The sequence below is a fragment of the Hypomesus transpacificus genome, chromosome 18, assembly GCF_021917145.1.
Source record: "Hypomesus transpacificus isolate Combined female chromosome 18, fHypTra1, whole genome shotgun sequence".
NCBI lineage: Eukaryota > Metazoa > Chordata > Actinopteri > Osmeriformes > Osmeridae > Hypomesus > Hypomesus transpacificus.
This window is the reverse complement of record NC_061077.1, coordinates 2,266,903-2,288,973: the sequence shown is the minus strand read 5'-3', so window position 1 is coordinate 2,288,973 and position 22,071 is coordinate 2,266,903. Positions and strand designations below refer to the sequence as shown.

Sequence of the window (22,071 nt, the reverse complement as noted above, 5' to 3'; positions counted from 1 at the left end):
ACTTTTGTTTTTTTGTCACAAACAAAACACAAAGAAACACAACTTTGCCGTCTTCAACAATCTCCCATCTAAGTTTGTGAGATATACATAATGATGGTGAAAGAAGCCTCCCCCCCTCACAGTTGTTTCCCTTGTTCCTCGTGCCCCATCACATCTGCATCCCTCCACAGCCTGACAGATATGCTGACTCAGCCACACGGGAGGTTCTCTGGTGTCACCCCTCCCCTGAGCCCTGGAGCCCTGCCCCCCCCCCCCCCCCCACGCCATCGCCTCTCCAACAGTCCGGGTGTTTCTACTGGGAAGGGTTGCAAAACACGTCATAGATTCTGGTCAGACACGATGGGTGTTAGCTTGGGGTGAGCACCATGCTTGATGGCTGGCCTGGTGTTTTCGTTCTGATAAAGCATTGTGGGAAACCTTTGGGTGAGCGAGACAGTATCTTTGAAGCATTGTTGTGAGTGGTCTCGTGTTATGTTTCTTCCACTTAGAAAAGAGAACATGAGAACGAGCAGGAAAAAAACGAAAGTAAGAGAAACAAATAGATAAACCCTTGTTGCTTGTTTTTTTGGTGCAAACAAAGCCTTGCTTTTGGTATAAACACATGAATCTACCAGAGCTCTACTAGAGTGCATACACATCCATGCATATTTGCCCTGGAAGACAGCTACACAGGGTATTTCCCTCTATGTAACTCACTCGTGGAGGAACGCAACACATAAATTAGGATGGAGGAGAGGGAGAGAGACATGCTGAAAGGCTGAAAGAAAGACAGGGATTCAGAAAGATAAAAAGGGTGTGAATTAGAGAGAGCGAGAGAGTAAATCTAATCTCCTACTGACATGTTCCCACTCACTCATCGGAGGTAAGGAAAGGGGGAAGTATAGGCATGTTTCAGGTATTGGAATACGGCCCTTGACTTTCATGCTTCCACACACCATCATGTGACCTGTGGCCTATGCTCTTCAGGGTGTGCGTCACACAGACAGTTCCCCAGTGGAACAGGAAACCCGTCAGCACAAACTTAGTTCCACTCTGAAAGGAGAAAGAGAGAGAAGACAGTCTGACTGACTAGCCTCCATAGGTAAGTAAAGTTTTCTGTCTTGTCTGTCTGTCTGTATTCACTGTATTTCTGTCTTCATGCATGTCTGTATGTGGTGTGAGAGTATTGTTTCAGGTAGAGACAATACCTTTGCCCTCCACTCCAGTGTGTGTGTGTGTGTGCGCGTGCGCGTGTGTGTGTATCACCTGCTCCAAGTTTATCCTGTAGTGATGACCGCATACTCCAGCTATCCAGTAAAAACTCTGTTATAGAGTTATCACCATCACATCTACTGACAGTGACAGTGTGTGTGTTTGTGCATGTGTGTGTGCGCGTGTTGTGTGTGTGCGCGTGTTGTGTGTGTACGCGTGTTGTGTGTGCGCGTGTTGTGTGTGCGCGTGTTGTGTGTACGCGTGTTGTGTGTGCGCGTGTTGTGTGTGCGCGTGTTGTGTGTGCGCGTGTTGTGTGTGCGCGTGTTGTGTGTGCGCGTGTTGTGTGTGCGCGTGTTGTGTGTGCGCGTGTTGTGTGTGCGCGTGTTGTGTGTGCGCGTGTTGTGTGTGCGCGTGTTGTGTGTGCGCGTGTTGTGTGTGCGCGTGTTGTGTGTGCGCGTGTTGTGTGTGCGCGTGTTGTGTGTGCGCGTGTTGTGTGTGCGCGTGTTGTGTGTGCGCGTGTTGTGTGTGCGCGTGTTGTGTGTGCGCGTGTTGTGTGTGCGCGTGTTGTGTGTGCGCGTGTTGTGTGTGCGCGTGTTGTGTGTGCGCGTGTTGTGTGTGCGCGTGTTGTGTGTGCGCGTGTTGTGTGTGCAACTATAAAATCTATTACGGACAACCTCTCCTGGGGATAAAGAAAGAAAGGGTCACATGCGCTCTGGGCTTAGCTCCATAGAGGCCAACAGTGATGCAACCCAAGGGTACATAGCTGGATGTGTGTGTCTGGATGTGTGTGTGTGTGTGTGTGTGCGTAGGTGCATGTGTGTGTGCGTGTTTGTGTTTGTATGTCGAATACGTTTCAGTGCTGTGAGTTTCTTAGAAGGTTTTAAGGACCTTTATATTTTATTATTGAGAACTATGACCCCTTAGTTTCAGATGCTTCCAGAATGCCTGTGACACAGAGTTTGACCCAAGCACTAACCTACATCTCTGTCAGCACATCTAAATTTACTGTGACAATAAATTATCACAGAACTGATTCCCGGGGTGTGAAGTACACACAAGAACGTGCACACATGCACAACAGATACACATGCACAACAGATACACATGCACAACAGACACACGTGCCCAACAGACACACATGCACAACAGATACACATGCACAACACACACATATCATCATTCTCCTGTCCCTAGAGGACAGTGGTATTTTTAGTGGTCTGTGATGTTGATGACCTTTATGTAGGTCCATGAGTAATGCTTCTGGATCTCACCTGATTGTTATCAATCCAGCTTCTCACCCGTGCTAACATTACCCCATCCCCACCAGACAACCTCACACACACTCACTCACACACACACACTCACTCACTCACACACACACACTCACACACACCTAGTCTTCCCATTCTCAGGCCCAGGTATCTTCCCAGCCCGCAGTTCTGATCCTGATGCTTGATGCCTGATGTTGTCACTCTTTAGTAAAAGGACAATGAGTCATGGATCTTGTGACAACAATTTATCTGCCTGTTTGTCTTTTTTGCATGCGTACGTGTCACTGGGTCTCTTATTAAGATGGCTTCCCTCTGTTGCCCATGTACAGGTTCAACATTTCAAATACATTTGACCCTTGGCCTTTATTTCCTGCTTCCTATAATATTCCCTTCCCCTCTGCCCTCTTTCCTACCCTTTTCACCTGTTCCCTACCATTGTCCCTGCTAAGGAAGAATTCGAGTGGCACTGTGTAGATCTGAATAGTCAAGGGATATGGTTTTAATACAATTTATTAGACTATACAATTACATAAACAAAGCTTTGCTGATCAGTCTCAACGAAGGAGGTGCCATCAACACAGGTCGTTCGCAGGAGTGATGGCCAACCATCACACATGCACTGCCTTATATAAACTTAAGATCAAATGGCATTCTATAAGGTCAATCAATCAATGTAGCACACTCTGTGATTGGCTAACTCAACTTAGTGACAGCTTGAAACAATACCAAGTGTCCAGTGTGTCCCAAAGTTCTTTTATGTCACAGCTCTCTCCAGAGCAGTAGATAATAAAGCCACAGGGGTTGACCAGTCAAATGGTCAACTGTCCTTTGTGTGACCATCTTCAAACATTACTTTTAATTAACACAAACAATGAAACAGGACACAGTCCTTCTAGCCAAAGTTCAGAGCAACTGTCTCATTGACCCCTTACAGTAACCAGAGGACAGAAGGCCATATAAAATGCTTCACCCATCCCCCAGGGCAAGCTGCCCACAGAGCCATCAGCACCTCACGTTCCTTTGAACTCAACTTAATTATCTTCCCTTCCTGTCTCTTACCAATGAACATAGAAGATTATAGATTTCATACACATACATCTATGCATATGACCAACATTTCCATTACAGTCCCATTTCTCCTTTCCCTGTCCTGGTCCCCTTGGGCTCCATGCAGGGCAGGTGCAGCAGCCTTGCCTGCCCTCCCTGCTTGCCACTCTGGCAGGGCAGCTCTGGCAGGGCAGCTCTGGCAGAGCGGGTCAGGCTTGTGGAGGGGATGGGAATAGACACTAAGATCATTTCTGGAGAGCATGTCTGACAGCTCACCTTAACTGACAACCGGCCACCAATACAAGCCTGGCTCTCTCTCTCTCTCTCTCTCTCTCTCTCTCTCTCGCTCTCTCTCTCTCTCTCTCTCTCTCTCTCTCTCTCTAACTTGCTCCCCCCCCACCCCTCTCTCTCTCACACACACACACACACAGACACACACATATTGGAAACACACATACTTTAGGCCTATTAGATCCACTATGTCCCTTCCAGGACCAAAATAATCCACAAAGATTACAACCAGAAATTAATTGGATTAATTGCAGGGAGAAGTAAAGCCCCTGCTCTTCCATCCAGAACGCACCCAAGAGGATTTCCTCCCTCCTTACACAGCTATCCCTCAACCCAAGTCCAAGCCCTGGATCCCCCCCCCCCCCCACCCCCACCCAGTACTTTTCCTCTATGGGTGACGATTGCCAGATTGGGCTCCTTACATCAGTGCATATTCATTCCACCGACTGACAAGGAGGCACTCGACTCTGTTATTGTTTATGAAGAGAAAGCTAGGGTCAAGTTCACAAGCTGAGAGAGAAAGCGAAAGACAGAGACAGCAAGAGACAGAGAGAGAGAAGGAGAGAGAGAGAGAGAGAGAGAGAGAGAGAGAGAGAGAGAGAGAGAGAGAGAGAGAGCGAGCGAGAGCAAGAGAGAGAGAGACCCTGTCTCACTGGGAAGCATAACTCAGTGGTGTTTGTGCTGTTGTAATTCCTTTTGATTTACCAGAAAATCGTGCACTAAGCTGCAACGCACACATTCACCCGAGCTTAGCTCCTGCACCTCAACTCATGGCCTCTCACACACTTATCCCACCACGCACGTGTGTGTGCCTCACGCGCGTGTGTGTGCATGTGTGTGCTTGTGAGTGCAGAGCTGACGGTATAACGTATGTGTGTGCATAGTTCTGAACTGTGCGCGCAACAATAAACTGTAGACCCGCTTTGAGCTGAAATGAAAATGTCTCAGAAAGCGGCTTATCTTAACTAATGCACTAGCATAAATGCTATAATTGTTTTCTTCAGCTTTTGATGAAACTACTGTTTGCGACAGCTAATTCTAATAGTTTCAATTCCGACAGGGATTTTCTGATTTGTTTACTTGTTTATTTGTAGGCCTATTATTGGGTCAGCTGAATCAAGTGTGGTATTGGTAATCCAATATCATGTCGTGGTTGATGGCATAAGTTTCAAATTCCAAAAACAACACGGTAGCCTATGGACCAGACAGTGGGAAAGTGGATGCGACACATGTTAGCATCAGATTCCACAGGTTTTGGACTCTCGAACTGGTCTGTGGACGCTCCAAGATCTAAGACACTGCAAGACAGCTGTGAAGGTAAGCCAGCAGTGTGTGTGTGTCTGTGTGTGTGCGTGTGTTGGCGGGGAGGGGGGGGGGGGGGTCAACATTGCCTCAGCGCTGTCTCAGCACTCTAACACTGCACACATGTTTCATATTGAAACCATAGCGCTGTTCCACTGGGCGATTTGGCACCGTTTTCTCATGTTCTTTTCTGCCGACCACTCATAAGTGGTAGGAGCTGAGATGACGTAGTTGAGGGGCGGAGCTTGCCTCTCAATCATATAGGTGCAAAGCATCGGACGGGGTCAAGGGAAACAGATGACTGAACAAAACGGCAACATCTAATATAAACAGGATTCATGTTCATTGAAATAAGTCTACTGATAGAGGCTACAACAGGCACAAAAGTTTCAGTTTAACCCTGTCTTTAAGCTATAGGCCAGCTGCATAAGTCATTCATTTAATCATACCTCTGTGATATCCCTTAAGGTGCCAAACAATGTGAAACGTGCTCTTCGCTAAAGCCCATAGATAGGTTAGTTTGATTCATTTAGGGCGAATCACCGACCACGGCCGCACTGCTGCTCAAAGATGAGATAGAGGCTATAACTAAGTTAAACTATCACTTTTGAGCGTTATCTATCTCAACCAGCAAGAGCAGGGTTGGTCTATAGCCTAGATTTGTACTGCCTATACGTTTCCCCAGAATCTGGCAAAGGAATGCGTCAAATTCACTAATTCATCGCCTAATTGTATGGGCTACTGCTTGTTACAATTAAAGTGAAATTGTGACGTTCTGAAGGGCTCTGTTTCCTTGACAGTGGTGGGAGTTCACATAGGGCACTTAAGTTCCGCTGTTAGTTGATGTTAGTTAGTTGATGTTAGTTATGCGGATTGGGAGCGCAATAAATAGGTTCCATTAAAACGAATAATAAATAAATGCATGGTTAGGCTAATATGATTTTCATTAGGCTTTTAGAAGCCTATTAGATCCTTGTTCCTAATATTTTATCAATAACGAATTTAACAAGGCTAGCATACAAGCTTAACCTATAAAAATCAGAATGCCTTCAAGGTCATTCTGCCGCTCAAAAACATTTCGGAAGCTTATCCAATTAATTTGATTGCTGTTTTGGGTCAAACATTAGCCTACTCATTGCCGGAATGTGCCAGAATTGAATTGATGCCTGCTGCTAAACCTTAACCCGTTGGTTGACAGATGAAGTGAGCACCACGCGGAGAGAGACCCTCTCGAGACCACCATGCACCGCTGGATGCAAGACCTTTTACACTGCCAATTGTAGCCTGCACCTCTCTCTGTTCCACCATCTATCCCTTCATCCGTATCCCTTCTTCCTTCCCACTCAAACTCTGTAACCCCTCCATGTCTGCCCAATGAGAACGAGGAGCTGTCAGAAACGCTCCCCTAGCCCCCGGCCTCTCATCTCCCTCCCCCGTCGCCCACCCTCTCTCTTCCTCTCTCGCTTACACACCCTCCCACTCTCTCACACACACGTTCAGCTCCCGCAGCTCAGAGCCGGTGAGTTTATCTTCCACACGTTGATAACGGAGAGACGCTGCAAGCCTCGGACCCAACGGAACACTGACTAGACCGAAAAGGCTGGCTGATTCTAGTGCTGATTCTTATTGTGGCTCCAGTTAATAATTTAGCACAACTTTAACTCTGGTTTTTGACTTAATAAACACAGGCTTCTTTGGTGAAAAGATCTTTGAATGTACCAAGGAGCTTTTCTTAAGAGAGTCTGAGGAAACATTTTTTCAAGGAATCGCGTCGGGGTTCATACCCTTGTTATTTGTGGACCGCCTGGTGGAGCGCGTGGACATGGTGCACAGAAACTGCCTTTCAAACTCATGACAGCCGTTAGTCTACACCGGCCGCGCCACAGGGAATCAAACATCACAGGACAACGAGGCCTATGGCTGGTATTGCAGCTGACCGCTTCTGATTAAATTGGGGACATTTTTAAGTGCCGGGGACCTCATCTCAAGTCAGAACCATCACCAAGAACAAGACGCACCAAGCCATGTTTGGTTTAAGTAAGGCTCAAGGCTCGCCGGTGACCAGTAGAATGGCTAGCTCGGCGGGGTTAAGGCACGGGCCACGAAGTGGGACATCCTCATGTGAGGGCCATGGTGCCAGCTCGCGGATATACTGCGCCTGTCTTCTGCTTCTGCTCGTGCTCACGCCCAGGGTGGATTCTTCATGGTGGTGAGTAGCTGGTTCCACCTATGTCTTTCTCTACAGACGAGACACAGCCAACAGATGGACGAAATTCAACACAATAGACTGCGTACTGTGTACATACATTAATGATCTAAACGAATTAGTAGTATCTCCAAAAACATTTTTTTGGGGGATTTTATATCTATTTTTTGCACACACAAAATAAAACAACAAAAAACAAAAACATTTTGTTACTTCAAATCATAGCTTATAGGCCTACTAGAGAAAACGGAAACATGTTCTCTAATAATCGAAATGTGTTTCTCATATTGGTCTATAATACTAAAATGTATTGGACAATCGAAATGTACATGGATGGATCTTGCATTTAATCAATCATTTTATTAGGCTAATTAATTAATTAATTAATTAACTTATCGCATTATTATCGCTTAAACTGGTATAGGACTGTTTAATAGTCTGACTTAACCTGTCTTATTCGTTGTAGAAGCCGATGCATGTTTAAAGCGCACCTTTGGTTCATTGCATTTACCCTCATTACTAAATATGGTCATCAGTAAACTTGCAAGTAGAGAAGGTAACATGCAGCAAATACTATAACGGAGAAAACATCGTTTAATTTTTATATTATAAGAATTATCCAACTCACAAACTGTAATTCAATATAAAAGGTAAGCTGCAAAAAAAACTAGGAGCAGTTGGTGGACATTAAGAGACAGAAAACATTTCAAAAGAATGCCATAATTGCAGCAAAACGTTTTGGACAGTGAAAAAAAATATTATGTGTTTGTGAATGGGAGAAGTCAAGTTTTTGTAGGAAGTACCCAATTCCAAAAATGCATTATATTTCCTGATAGTTTTTGGCAGCCAGATATAGCAATAATAATAGAGCGATAAATGTAATTTATGTTGGCGCTCTTGGCTCCGAACGTGTTCAACTCAGCTGGAGTCTGCATTCAGCTAGGCAGAATGGTCATTAATTCACCAGGAACCCCAAACACACACATAGGCTTAACATATACTCACGCGCATACACACACACACACACGCACGCACACACACACACACACGCACGCAAACACTAAGGCACAGTCCTTAATTCTCCAGGTACCTTAAATGAGACATTTAGGGTAGAGGTGGTGGGTTAAAATATGTGAAAATATCTCACACTACTGTAGCATATGCCTGCTGGTATGCTGGCACAGTGTGCATCGGATCATGTAAATAATACTGTGTACATGAACGTATAGAGGTATGCACTTTCCATAATCTTACACCCAGTTGTTTGCATTTATTTCACAAGAAAGATAGATACGTTTGATCTATTGAGAAGAGCTATATGTAATTCTGCCAGACAGACAAATACTTGTTCAGGTACAAGTTGCTATAGCATCACAGAAGCTGTGGGTCCCTCCTATGACCAGCATTCCTCATTGAAAAATGTGAAAGGCTCTACCTTTGCACATAAGCTGTGTTCACATCGCTATTCCCCTCAGGTAACTACTACTTATGATGAGAGTGAGCTTTTTGACTGTGTTGTGACTGGATTAGCATCCATTGGAAAAGTCCTCAATTTAAATTGTTCAACAAGACACCTTCTGAGGAACCGTCCTATAAATTACATAATATCCTGGGTCAGTTCCTGGAGCATCCCACCAGATGAACCATCAGACACAGGCTGACCCCAGAACAGCCATCTTATTGTGTTAATTGTGGGACTTTTTTATCATTGTTCGATTTACCTAAATGTTTATCCAGCAATGGCTAAGCCCAGATAGTGCGATGTTAACATTGTGATTGGAGATTGGGAGATTTGAATGTTTGTTTCATAGGGGCTTTTTCATGTGAGGGATCCGGTGGATGAGAAGAAAACCCTGCTCCGGCCCTCCCATCTCCTCTCCCTCTCTCTCTCCTCTCTCTCCCTCTCTCTCCCTCTCTCTCCCTCTCTCTCCCTCTCCCTCTCCTCTCCCTCTCCCTCTCCCTCTCCCTCTCCCTCTCCCTCTCCCTCTCCCCTCTCCCTCTCCCTCTCCCTCTCCCTCTCCCTCTCCCTCTCTCTCTCTCTCTCTCTCTCTCTCTCTCTCTCTCTCTCTCTCTCTCTCTCTCCTCTCTCTCTCTCTCCTCTCTCCTCTCTCTCTCCTCTCTCTCCTCTCTCTTTCATGTAGACACACTCTCAAACACACACACACACACTCCTTTTCTCTCTAAGAGTGTAATAGTGGGTCTTTACGGCATGTTAGTTTAGACCAGCAGATAATGATTTAGTACCCTATAAAACCACCAGTCCTGACTGTGTGTGTTAGAGAGAGAGAAAAAGAGAGGAAGAGACCGACAGACAGACAGACAGAGAGAGAGAGAGATTGTGTGTGTGTGTGTGTCAGTGTGTACCTGTGTGCATCTCTGTCCGTGTGTGGGGAAAGGTGAAAAAGTAAAAGAAAGACTGGTTGTGACAGAGTGTGCGTACATGTGTGTGGACTGGTCCTTTGATGAGCACTCTGTCCTAATTGTCCCACTCAGGAAAGTAGAGACCCTTTACCCTGAGTCCTACTAGAGCTCCATCATAAAGCAGCCGTGCACACATCGAAATGATCCCTGACCTACTTGCCCTGACCCTGGCTGACCCTGCAACCTCAGAACTGCACTGGGTTTCTGTGCCACACACACAATAAATTAAAAAACCTACCGTTGGTACGTTTTTCTATGATAAATTATCCCAGAGATCTAGAAAAAAAGACCTGCGGTTGTGGATGATCAAAGAATGCGTATGAATTGAAACTTGATGGAGGTTGTGTTAAGCTGTATGAGTGGGGCTGGGGCTGGCCTACCTAGGTCATGTTATGGAAGCAAGCAAATCAACTCCAAACTAAGCAAAGTATTTTTGCACTTTTAAAGAAGTTGATTAACTTTTAATGAAGTTCGCAATATGAATCAAATTGGAAGAGGAAACTTGGTAAGACTCTTTTAAAACAGGAAGCAAAGATGGCTGATGTATAGACCAGGATGGCTGTCTCAGACACCCAGGATCCGGTGCAGTCTTTGGCTCACTGACTTCATGCAGTCATTGCATGCGAACAATGTTCAACTTGAATATGATGACTGTATTGTACAAGGACCTTTGCTGCTCAAACACAATGAAGACTATGTACAAAAAAGTGCTTTAATTTCTCATCCAATTGACATTTAACAAAGTTCAAACTGACTCTGAAGTCCGTTTTTAGTCTTAGGTCAATGTATCCTGTTTGCTACAGTACTGAACCAAACTAGAAATAATGTGTCACTGTCCATGACTTTTGGTGATCGTTGTATGCAGTTCTTACACACACACACACATTCAAGTGTACACACACAGAAGTGTGCACTGTTCATATTTACATCCATGCAATCAATTCAGCCATATCAAGTTGGGGAAACATATGAAGCTTTAGTATGCAGTTCTTGGACAGTGTAAGACAGATGTTGTCCAGGACTCTGTTTACCCTGTATGGATACAGCAAAAGCCCCTGTTAGTGTCTGAGTTTGGGGAGTGAGAGAGTGAGGGGGAACAGGTAGGGGTAAGCAGGTTAGAAAGTGTGCGACAGAGGAGAGAGAGAGAGAGAGAGTGAGAGAGAGGAAGAGAAAGACAAATCTAGAGATGAGAAGTGTTGGTTAGTTCAAAGGGGAGGAGGGAGGTGTAGGGGAAAAGGGGAAAGAAAGGGATGGAAAGAAGGAGGGAAAGAGAAGAAAGGAGGGTGTTTGGTAGAGACAGAGGGGAAGGGAGAGGGGGGTTAAAAGGGGATGAGAGAGAGAGAACCTGAGAGTGCGGCTAAGAGAGACCGAGAGAGAAGGGGAGGAACAGAAAGAGAGGGGGTCGAGAAAGGGGGGAAGAGAGAGGAGAAAGAAAGGGAAAAAAAAGGGAGAAGGAAGGTTAGGGTTAGTGTGTAAACGGGGTTCTACCCTGACAAGGTTAATGGAGGCCCCTGACTCCTAGCTCTGATTTGTGTCGACATGATTTCTCCCGCTAGACACACAGTAGGGAGAGACTACCACACACGACACACACACACACACACACAGGCTGACACACGCGTGCACGCCCACGAGCATGCACAGGGCTCGTGGGGAGAGGTTAAGTGCTTATTTATTTGGAGAGCAGAGTAAATGGTTTCCTCCTCCTACTCTCAAACCTTTAAGAGTTAAGTGTAGTGAACTCTGACTCCAAGGACTGCACTCTCTCCCTCACACACACACTGTCACACCAACTCATAACCTGCGTGTGTGTGTTCAACATGTACAGTATGTCATTCGAACAAGTCAGATGACAAACATGATTAAATAACTTTTTACACAAGTGTGCTATTAAATCAATATTCAAGAACTCCTTTGTCAGTAAAAATCAGTTTCTTAGTGTTCATGTAGGACTTTAATGGTCAAACCTAACGACCCTCTGTCTCTCTGTCTCTCTGTCTCTCTGTTTCTCTGTCTCTGTGTCTGTGTCTCTGTCTCTCTCTCTCTCTCTCTCTCTCTCTCTCTCTCTCTCTCTCTCTCTCTCTCTCTCTCTCTCTCTCTCTGTCTGTCTCTCTCTCTCTCTCGTGTGTTGCACAGGTACATCGGTGCGCTGGGGGCCCGTGTGATCTGTGACAACATCCCGGGCCTGGTAAACAAGCAGCGTCAGCTGTGTCAGCGCCACCCAGACATCATGCAGTCCATCGGGGAAGGGGCCAAGGAGTGGATCCGCGAGTGCCAGCATCAGTTCAGACACCACCGCTGGAACTGCAGCACCCTGGACCGGGACCACACCGTGTTCGGGAGGGTCATGTTGCGCAGTAAGTGTGTTCTTCCTTGTGTTGGGGGGAGGGGGGGGGGGGGAGTGTGCAGGTAGGGGATGGTGGGAGAGAGGTGTGTACGAGTGTGTTCCAGACATACTTTCCCACAGTGTTCCCTTTCTTGCCCTCCTTGACGCACACACACTGCACAGACGCGTACGGTGGCGTGTGTTTATAGTTGATAATGGAGTGCTGTAATGCTAGGTGCCTCGTCATAGACACACAGAGCTGGGGACGCAGGGTTAACGTCACCATGGCGTTTCATGCCTGTCACACACGTTAGCTCTGAAAATGACCTGAAACACACACACACACACGCTCATATATGCGCTCACGCACACAGTCACACACGCAAGCACCCACCCACACGCACTCGCAAACAGATGTAAAGGCACACACCGTTCACAGAAATACGCTTTGCACATGTACACAGTTTTGAGTAGAGCATGCGTGCCTTTTTGGAGCAGTGTTTATCTGGTTATACAGTTGGATGTAATAAACACTCTCTACGAATGTCCAGAGCAGTTGGAGACACAGTGTTTAGTGTTTTGGACAGAGAGAGTGGAGCGAGAGAGAGAGAGGGGGGGGGGCGAGAGGGGGGAAGAGGTGTTTGTGTAGTCTAGACATCGGACGTCAAAAACACGGAGAGTTGTTACTGTCCCTTCCTCAGCCATGACAAACATGTGTGGGGGCTGGTTATGGACCACACCTAGTACAAGATATGGACATGTGTGTGTGTGTGTGTGTCTGCTCCGGCAACGGGTAAACAGTAATGTAGATGTAAATATTTAGAGAGATATTCTCGCCGACAGACAAACACCTCGGGGTGAGTGATTACCCCCACCCCCTGACCCTTGAGAGGTGTGTGTGTGTGTGTGTGTGTGTGTAGATGGTGGGGGTGATCCTGGGTGCCCACCTATCTCAACCTGCTACCCAGAAAACCCTCTCACCCCAGATCATCCAATGAGGAGCGCACTGGGCCATAGAAACGTTTGGTTCAGAGGTGCAGTGATAGAAGATGTAGCTGTAAATATTTCAGGGGATTGAGAACACTGTCTAAAAATTAGGAGCTGGAAAATTAAGTACTGACTCTGCCTTTATAGAAAGTAAATCATTGCTCTATTCTTTCTTATGAGTTGACATGATTCACTTCCCCATTCACTTCAAGCCAATTTTCCACTTGGCTCTCAACATTTGCAGGAACAAGGATTGAAGAAGAGTTGTTATAAAATACTTTTGGACAACCTTGTTTTTATTTATTTATTTGTTTTACTCAGCAACCAGATTTCTGTAGTGAGATTTCTGGAGAGCTAATCAGTGTCAGGTCTGCAGGTAACACCTTGACCCGTAACCATGCGTTCCGCCTGTCCATGAGTCATCACCTCTCAATGACATCATTGTGGGGCTGATTAATGGGGTATCACTATGTCTGTCTTTAAACAATTTATGTGAGTGGAGGAGAGCACATCTAGTAGGATTATCTCCACACTAATATTTAAACAGAGCTGTTCTGCTCCTCACCAAGCCTGAGATGCCCTCTGCCTGAACAGCATCACTGTGCTCTGATGGGCCACACACACACACATACACACACACACACACACACACACACACACACACATGCACACCCACACACACACATACAACCGACCTACCTCACTGACAGCTGACAGGGCTGCACTGCATCAGCCCTGCCTCACAGCGTGTGTGTTAACCAGCCCCTCCCTCCCTCCCCCCCCCCCCCCCCCCCCCCCCCGCAGGCAGCCGCGAGGCGGCGTTCGTCTACGCCATCTCCTCCGCCGGCGTGGTGTACGCTCTGACGCGCGCCTGCAGCCAAGGGGAGCTCAAGACGTGCAACTGCGACCCGCACAAGCGCGGCCGGGCCAGGGACGAGAAGGGGGAGTTCGACTGGGGCGGCTGCAGCGACAACATCAACTACGGGATCAAGTTCGCCAAGGCCTTTGTGGACGCCAAGGAGAGGACCGTGCGGGACGCCCGGGCACTCACCAACCTGCACAACAACCGCTGTGGCAGGACGGTGAGGACGCCAGACACACACTCACACACCTGCGTACACACACACACATGCATGGACACGACCTCACACACGCACACTTATTGACTGTCTGTCTGCCTCCCCAGGCGGTGAAGCGCTTCATGAAGCTGGAGTGTAAGTGTCATGGAGTGAGTGGTTCCTGTACGCTGCGTACCTGCTGGATGGCCATGTCTGACTTCCGCAAGACCGGCGACTACCTGAGGCGGAAGTACAACGGCGCCATCGAGGTCACCATGAACCAGGACGGGACAGGCTTTGCCGTGGCCAATAAGGACTTCCGCAAAGCGACCAAGAACGACCTGGTGTACTTTGAGAACTCGCCTGACTATTGCCTCATGGACAAAGCAGCAGGTGGGTGGAGCAGTACAAACACACACACACACACAGACATAATCACGCGCACACACACACACATACACAGACATGCACACACACACACACACCTATTTCCTCATGAGAAGGAAGAAATCCCATTGTGTCTCTTGACCACATGAAGATAAGCAGGAGACAGCATCCAGAATGTTGATGGATCACCAGTCTGTGTTGTGTGTTGTGTCACAATCTGTCTGAGCGGTACCGGGTGTTCTGTGTTCCCAGTTGACTGCTCTCTCTGAGTGTGTGTGTGTGTGTGTGTGTTGTGTGATGTCTCGGGAAGCTAATACCTCAGTGCCTCCAGAGCCATGCTGGCAGTGTGACCACCTGACCTCCCAGGTCTCTGTCAACACACACACACATTCACACACACACACCTGCATTCACAGACACACACAAGGACACACATACACACACGCTGTCTAAAAACATGGACGGTACACTAGAGAAAGATAAATGAAAACTCACTAGCTTAGGTTTCTAGTTACTGTTACTATTGTTTTTAGTTTGGCATCGCTGGTGTCCAGTCAGAGTAAATCCATAGGTGTCTAGATGACCTAGATTACCACACCTGTCCTACCCAGCCTCCCCCTCCAGCTTAACCCCACCTTCACCCTCACCCCAGCCCAGCAGTATGGCTTATCCCTTCTAACACACATAAACAAGCAGGAACTCAGGCATGCATGTAAGGGCAAACAGGCACAAAAGTTGTGTGTGCGTGTGTGTGTGTGTGGGGGGGGAGTGTTTAGGATGAAGATCTACTGAGTGTGTATGTGTGTGTGTAAGTGTGTGCGTGTGTATGTGTGTGTGTAAGTGTGTGCGGGTGTATGTGTGTGTGACTCGAGCCTCAGCAGCCACCACACCTCCAACCACAGCAATACGTTCTCCTCACCTCTGTCCACCTCCCCCTCCATCCCTCCACCTCCCTCCCTCCTTCCATCCCTCCACCTCCCTCCCTCCCTCCCTGCCTCCCTCCCTCCCTCCATCCCTCCACCTACCTCCCTCCCTCCATCCCTCCACCTCCCTCTCTCCCTCCATCCCTCCACCTCCCTCCCTCCCTCCTTCTGATGGAATTCACAGCCTCAGGACACTACAGGCTCGTTTTTCTAAATCCTCTCCTCTCCTGTCCATCGCATTCTCTGTCCCTACTTCTGTCTCTCTTTCTCGCCCTCTCTCTCCCTCATTCTCTCTCTCTCTTTAATTCTCTTTGTCTGTCTCTCTCAATCTCTCTGTATGTCTCTCTCTCAGTATCTCTCTCTTTCTCTGTATGTCTCTCTCTCATTCTCTCTCTTTCTCTGTATGTCTCTCTCTCTGATCTAAGCATAGCTGCAGGGCAAAGTGGGCCTCGGAGTCTGAGAGCCTGTCTGTCTGTCACGCTTGACTGTCCATTTAACCCTGACTCACACACACACCCATGGAAACCCCACCACACACACACACACACACACACACACATGCAGACCCCACCGAACACACACTCACACACACACACACCACACAGACCCCACCACACACAAACACACAGCTTCAAAGGGGGCACCGGCTTGGGAAAGGCTGCATGACTATAGGCTTCTCTACCAACAGCGCATATTTGTATCTATGGCCTGTTGTTCTGCCAGGCAGTGTGTTGTGATAGCTATGAGCTGGTGTAGGGGTGTGTGTGTCGGTGGGTCCATGGGTGGGGGTGGACAGGGTTCTCCCACTCTCACACCCCTTCAGGGCTAATCTCCGTGGGGATGACGCCCTGAGAACACAGGAGCGCATACCTCTGTGCCCTAGGTGACTGTCTGAACGCTCCCGAATCTGGGGTCTCTCTCCCAGCAGGGTGACCGTGAGGGAGAGGATCTGTCGGGGTGTTGAAGGGAAACCAGGGGATCAGTACACGGCTTGTTTGCTTGTTGAAACAGCACCCCAACAGTGTGTGTGTGTGTGTGTGTGAGTGCAGAAGACTTGAGGTTTGGTAGGTTTGTACTTTGTGTTAACGATCTTATGATTGAGTTTGTAGGATATAAATAGAATGCTCTCTGTTATAATAAGAACTTGAGCCTGTACATTGCACAATCAAAATGCCTGCCTCATAAATGTGTTGCAACGCTTAAGACAAGATCCCAAATACGAGACATTTTTGCAGTCTAACGCAGTGAGGCACACATTTAATTTTGGTACGGGGGGGGAAATGACCCTTCAAGAACGTTTCTTAAATTGTAGCGACATGAGGGAAGGGAAAAGGAGGAACATGTTTTGGGCGGCACCATCAAACTCATCCTTCTTGCGTTTGTCCGCAGGTTCCTTGGGGACGGCCGGTCGCGTCTGCAACAAGTCGTCTCGCGGCACTGACGGCTGTGAGGTCATGTGCTGTGGGCGGGGCTACGACACCACGCGAGTCAAGCGCATCACCAAGTGTGAGTGCAAGTTCAAGTGGTGCTGCGCCGTGGAGTGTAAGGACTGCGAAGAGGCCGTGGACATACACACCTGCAAGGCCCCCAAGCGAGCCGATTGGCAGGACCAGACCTGAGGGCACACCCCCTCATAAACAACCGCCCCCCTCTCCCCCTTGGCAGGACAACCTGCAGGACATGGCATTCTGGGAAAATGTGTCAAGACCCGCCCCTTTTCTCCAGTTCCCCGTTGCATGGCTTCTATTCCTGTCTCTGTGAAAAGCACTAGAATTGAACTACAAATCCCAGCTTCTCCCCTCTCTGTAAAAGCCCTATACCTAAACTACGAACAGTCTGGGAGGTTTGGGAGGTTTGAGGTGAACTGAAACTGAAGCGCTGAAGGACATTTCATTGCATTTTTGTCTTTATAACTTGGGGGGTAGGGCGAGTTAAAGGTTTGCTGATTTCGTAATGCTTTAACAACACACTTTGACATTAACTGAGCCTTTGAGCTTATTCAGTAGTATATCGACAATATCATATAATCACAACATTTACATATTTTTGTGGGAAAGACATTATTTTGTGTACCGGAACTGCTTAGTCAGACAGTGAGAGGTGACTGAACAAGTCTCTGACCGTAGAAGAAATGGATTTGATCACTGAGCCACAGAGAATTTGGCTCTCTGCGCTCTGAGAGCATGGATGGATGGACGGATGGATGGATGGACGGATGGATGGATCGGCGTATGGACGGAAAGACACATCCTCTGAACTTTGAAGGAGGGCGGTGTGATTTATTTAAATTATAAAGTGATGTTATGTTTCTCATCTCAGGGTGAGACTGCACTACGTATGTTGGGAGGGGAGGGGAGCCACTTGCGTCGATGAGGAGATCTGGGTGTGAAAGACAGCGAACGCCGTTGAGGAGTTGATTGCTAGCTGTCCACTAAGACGTCAATTCTGCATAGCAAGAGATGTATTTCTCTGTTCTCAAACTCGCTTGTATAACTTTTGTATATTGCTTTGTTATTATAATTATTATAAAGATGTTCAGACATCATACAGATGTTCATATAAAATATATTGTGTATTGGTATGAAACTGGAATCCTTCATTTGTAATTTCACGATACTGGCATTCACAACACACGTGTAAACAATGCACTGCCCATCCAAGACACAGAGAATATTAAGGAGTAAATAAACATCTGCTTCATTATTACAGATAATGTTCCCAATGGTGGTTTTACAAGTACAGATAGAGATAGAGGGAAGAACGAGACAGTAAAAGTGTTAGAAGAAGAGGAAAAGAGAGAGAGACAGCAAGAGAGACGGAGACAAAGGGTTAGACAGAATGATAGAGAGAAACACAGAGAGAGAGAGAGAGAGAGAGAGAGAGAGAGAGAGAGAGGAGGGGGGGGATTCATACTGCAGACAGGGCATGACTAATCAGTGTGACTGAGTAGGAGTAGTGCTGCCATACCTCTCCTCATCACCCAGTGTTATTCCCATCACACACACACACACACACGCACACACACAGACGCCCGCCAAGCACAAACGATGGCTGCTCTTACAGTTAACCAGGTTGGGGTCACCGAGTCAAAGTATGTGTGAAGACCCGGGGAACCAACAGATAAAGACGGCCCTCTGTACCAACGACACAGGCTCAGTCTAAGAAACAAGGTGCGTGTATATGGGAGTAAGGGGGGGGGGGGGGGGGGTGCAGTTTGATAAAAGAGATCACAGACACACCTACCCCCCTCTCCCTTTGACGACTGCCCCTCCTCCACACACACACCGCAGGAATTCCAGGTGGGTACCTAATGACTAGATGAGGGGTGTAATTAGGGCGGCCTGTTGATGGCTGGGATGTGATTGGGCGTGCTGAGTGCCACAGAGGGGCCAGGGGGCTCCTGCCATGCCAGGCTTCTATCAAAGGCTTTCTCGGACGGCTTATCAAAGGGAATAGTTTCCAGCAATCTTCTCTGGCCCAGCCCACATTAGTTCCGCCCCAGCCCTGTATTAGGGGTGTAATGTCTGGGTATTGTGTGGAGGATGAGGGGGTGGTGGTGTCTAGCAAGGGCAGTGGGGAAGAGGACTTTGGATGATTCCCCCCCCACACACACACACACGCACGCACGCACACACACACACACACACACACACACACACACACACACACACACCCACACACACACACCCATCTGTTGGTGTGTGAGAGTTTGGGAGATGACAGAGGAAGGCTGATCACTCGGGTGCTCCAGAACCAACTCCAATGGGATGGCGGTGGTGGTGGGTGGGTGGGGGGCACATTGTCTGATTGAAATAGCAGCACAGAACAGAACACTGCTGTGTGTGTGTGTATGTGAGCATCTGTCTTTCTGTCTGTGTGTCTGTGTGTTCGTTCACTCAACATCCTTTATATTGCTCTAACCCATCTCCGTATCCCCCAATACTGGGTTGGTGGATGTGTCCCTCGGTGATGAGATCATCTCCCCTCGCCCTGGCTGGGACAGGAAGCAGTGGAGACCTGAGGTATGATTGGTCACGCTGGCTCCAGGAGACAGGAAATGCAGAGCATCTGCTCAGAACATACCACAATCCATGAAGAAGCCACAGCACCCCTCTTAAAGGGGTAGGTGAGTCTCAAAATACGTTTGTCAAGCATTTCTACTCCAAAAACTGTCAGGTCAAGCTCGTCATTTTGTGTGTCCCAACACTTTCACACTCATACCTGGAAAACAAAATACTGAACAGAACAAAGATAACCAATAACTTGTCTCTGCTTCTGAACGGTTCATTTGGACCAGTGGATTCTTTATCAGACTGCCTTCGTCATTCTTCTAGATGATGTCAGACCTGGTAGCCAGCCACCGTTCACCGCAGGGCCCTAAGCTTTATCAGTCGCTAAGATAAGGTAACTTCACAGTCCCTCTGGGTCATGCCAGTTAGCAGGGGTCTATTCCTGTGCCCACGTTCCACTGGCAGGTCCATCTGTGGCCTGGATGTCAGGGGGCATTCCTTTAGCAGGGCATCACAGGGGATCATTAGGGGCATGGTGGTGGTAAAGGGGTACTGTGTGTTTGTGTGTGTGTTGGAGGGGGGGTCAACTCATTTCATAAGCAGTTAAAACGAGAGAACATGTTCGGACAATGAATGCATAGCTGTTTCTCTCTCCTTCCCCCCCTTTCCCTCTCTCTCCCTCCCTCGACCCTCTTTCTCTTTCTCTCTCTACCTACGCCGTCTCTCTCTCTCCCTGCGACCCCTCTCTTTCCCGCCAACCCCCCCCTCTTCCTTCACCCCCCTCTCTCTCCCTCCACCCTCTCTCCCTCCACCCCTTCTCTCTCACTCTCCACCCTCTCTCTTTCCTGTCCCCCATCCATCTCTCTGTACAGCTTCCTCCTTCCTCCTCCTGTTCGTCCTGTATAGCTAAACCCTACATAATCTCTCATACATAATCTATCACATAGGTTTTCCAGATTATCCTGTCCAGCCCACTTCCCCCCTCACAGACACACACACACGTCTCCCTTTCTCTCTGTGTGTGTTTCAGTCTGTTTCTTTGGTTCTGTGTAGCCAAGCCCCACCGAGTGGAGCCTCACACCACAGAGCTCCTCCCCTTCCTGTAAATGGACTGAGCGTGTACCGCACGGCCCGTCTGATCCTTACACCTCCATCTCACCCAGTCTCTCACTCCGTGTCTCCGCTCACTCTCTCCGGCCCTCCTGCCTTCTCAGTCCTCACTCTCTCTATCCTCTCTTCCCTTTGAACTTCTCCTCCTCTCTGCTTCTCGATCTCCCTTCATTGTGACAGCTATGCAGATTGATGGTGCTCATGTCCCGGCTGTAATGCATGTCAGTCTGAGTTTTTCTGGCCAAGTGACATCAGCCCTGAGAATTGAAAATAGACTGAGCTCTGGTTACACACACACACGTAGACCATGCATGCAGAGGGAATGCACATAGGAAAGGCTTGCAAACACGTACATGCACACAGACACAGACACACAGGCACAGACATGCAAACAGACACACTCGGGCACAAAAATGCACACTCACACAGACACACACAGGCACATACACACACAGTCACACAGACACACACAGGCACATACACAAAGGCTGCCTGGAGGCGTAAAGGCAGGATAGGACGAGGCATGCCGATAGCTCCTAGTGTGTGGACACAAATAAGACATCTCATAGTAAAACACTGCACATTACTTTGGGACCAGGAGTGAGGACTAATGGTTTAGGCCACAGTAAATAGGCTGTAGTAGGGATGGAGAGCAGAATCATTGTATATGGAGAAAGAGAGGGAAAAGAGAGAGAAGGAGACAAAGAGAGAGGGATGGATAGATGGATGGATGAAGGGAGGGTGGAGAGGGTGTATAGGGTTACTGAGAGGCCTGTCGGGCATGTTTATCAGCAGTCAAGATCTTAATCTGAGCAGAAAGAACCGCGTTCGCTACAATTCGTCAATATTACTAGCACCACCTGCCACCCTTTGCCCTCTCCCCCTCCTCTCTCGTCCCCCAATGCCTTCCCCCTCTCTCCCACTCCCCTCCCCAATTACAACTTCTCCCTCTCTTCGCTACTGCTGTAATTCCCCTTTCTCGCTAAATGTTATCCTCCATTTATCCCCACTTTCTTCTCCTCTTTGGGCTGTGCTGTCTTCTTCCTCCCGCTCCCTCCACCTCTCACTCCAACAACCTGGGTCCTGGGTGGGGAACAAGGATCCGGATGGCTTCACCGTCATCTCTGAGCTGGGGTGGTCGTGGAGTCTGGAGCAGACCCACACACAAGGACACACACACACAGACACACACACCTGCAGGCATTGACCCCCCAAATCCCCCTATACTCACCTCTCACTTATCGGGCCAGGTTCTCAGCATGTCAGCGCACTCTTATGCTGTGTCATTCACTCCCTGTGTCTGTATTGTGTGTGTGTGTGTGTTTGTCTGTCATTTCGCATGCCTGTCTGTCTCTGTGTGTGTGTTGGTGTTTGGTATGGGTGGTGTTTACCCCAGAGGGCTTGTATAGGACACTGCTCCATTTAGGGGTGACTGGTGGTCTGGAAGGTCAAAGTTCATATAGTTTAGCACTGTCATAATAATGCCAGTGGATATCGATGTCCCTGTCTGTTTCTCCGCAGACAGCTGCTGTAGCGTCAAT

The 22,071-nt window shown here is 48.0% G+C and overlaps 1 protein-coding gene across 2 annotated transcripts; it reads left to right on the top strand.

The window, feature by feature from the left end:
- The first annotated feature begins 772 nt into the window (after positions 1-772).
- Positions 773-18,220, top strand: LOC124480619 (protein Wnt-2b-A). Of its 2 annotated transcripts, XM_047040114.1 has the most exons (8): positions 773-862; positions 967-1,081; positions 4,895-5,117; positions 6,301-7,311; positions 11,866-12,086; positions 13,847-14,124; positions 14,229-14,493; positions 16,800-18,220. In XM_047040114.1, the coding sequence occupies exons 4-8, from the start codon at positions 7,127-7,129 to the stop codon at positions 17,027-17,029; spliced, it is 1,179 nt and encodes a 392-aa protein (XP_046896070.1). In that variant the 5' UTR covers positions 773-862; positions 967-1,081; positions 4,895-5,117; positions 6,301-7,126; the 3' UTR covers positions 17,030-18,220. The 2 variants fall into 2 exon arrangements, with proteins under 2 accessions (XP_046896070.1, XP_046896069.1); XM_047040113.1 differs by lacking the exons at positions 773-862; positions 967-1,081 and having other exon boundaries at positions 4,432-5,117.
- The last annotated feature ends 3,851 nt before the right edge of the window (positions 18,221-22,071 follow it).

Excerpts from the sequence above, each read along its gene's own strand:
- LOC124480619 (XM_047040114.1), top strand. The coding sequence starts at position 7,127 with ATGTTTGGTTTAAGTAAGGCTCAAGGCTCGCCGGTGACCAGTAGAATG. Across the intron at positions 12,087-13,846 it reads CGGGAGGGTCATGTTGCGCA|GCAGCCGCGAGGCGGCGTTC; the intron begins GTAAGTGTGTTC and ends CCCCCCCCGCAG. Across the intron at positions 14,494-16,799 it reads CCTCATGGACAAAGCAGCAG|GTTCCTTGGGGACGGCCGGT; the intron begins GTGGGTGGAGCA and ends GTTTGTCCGCAG.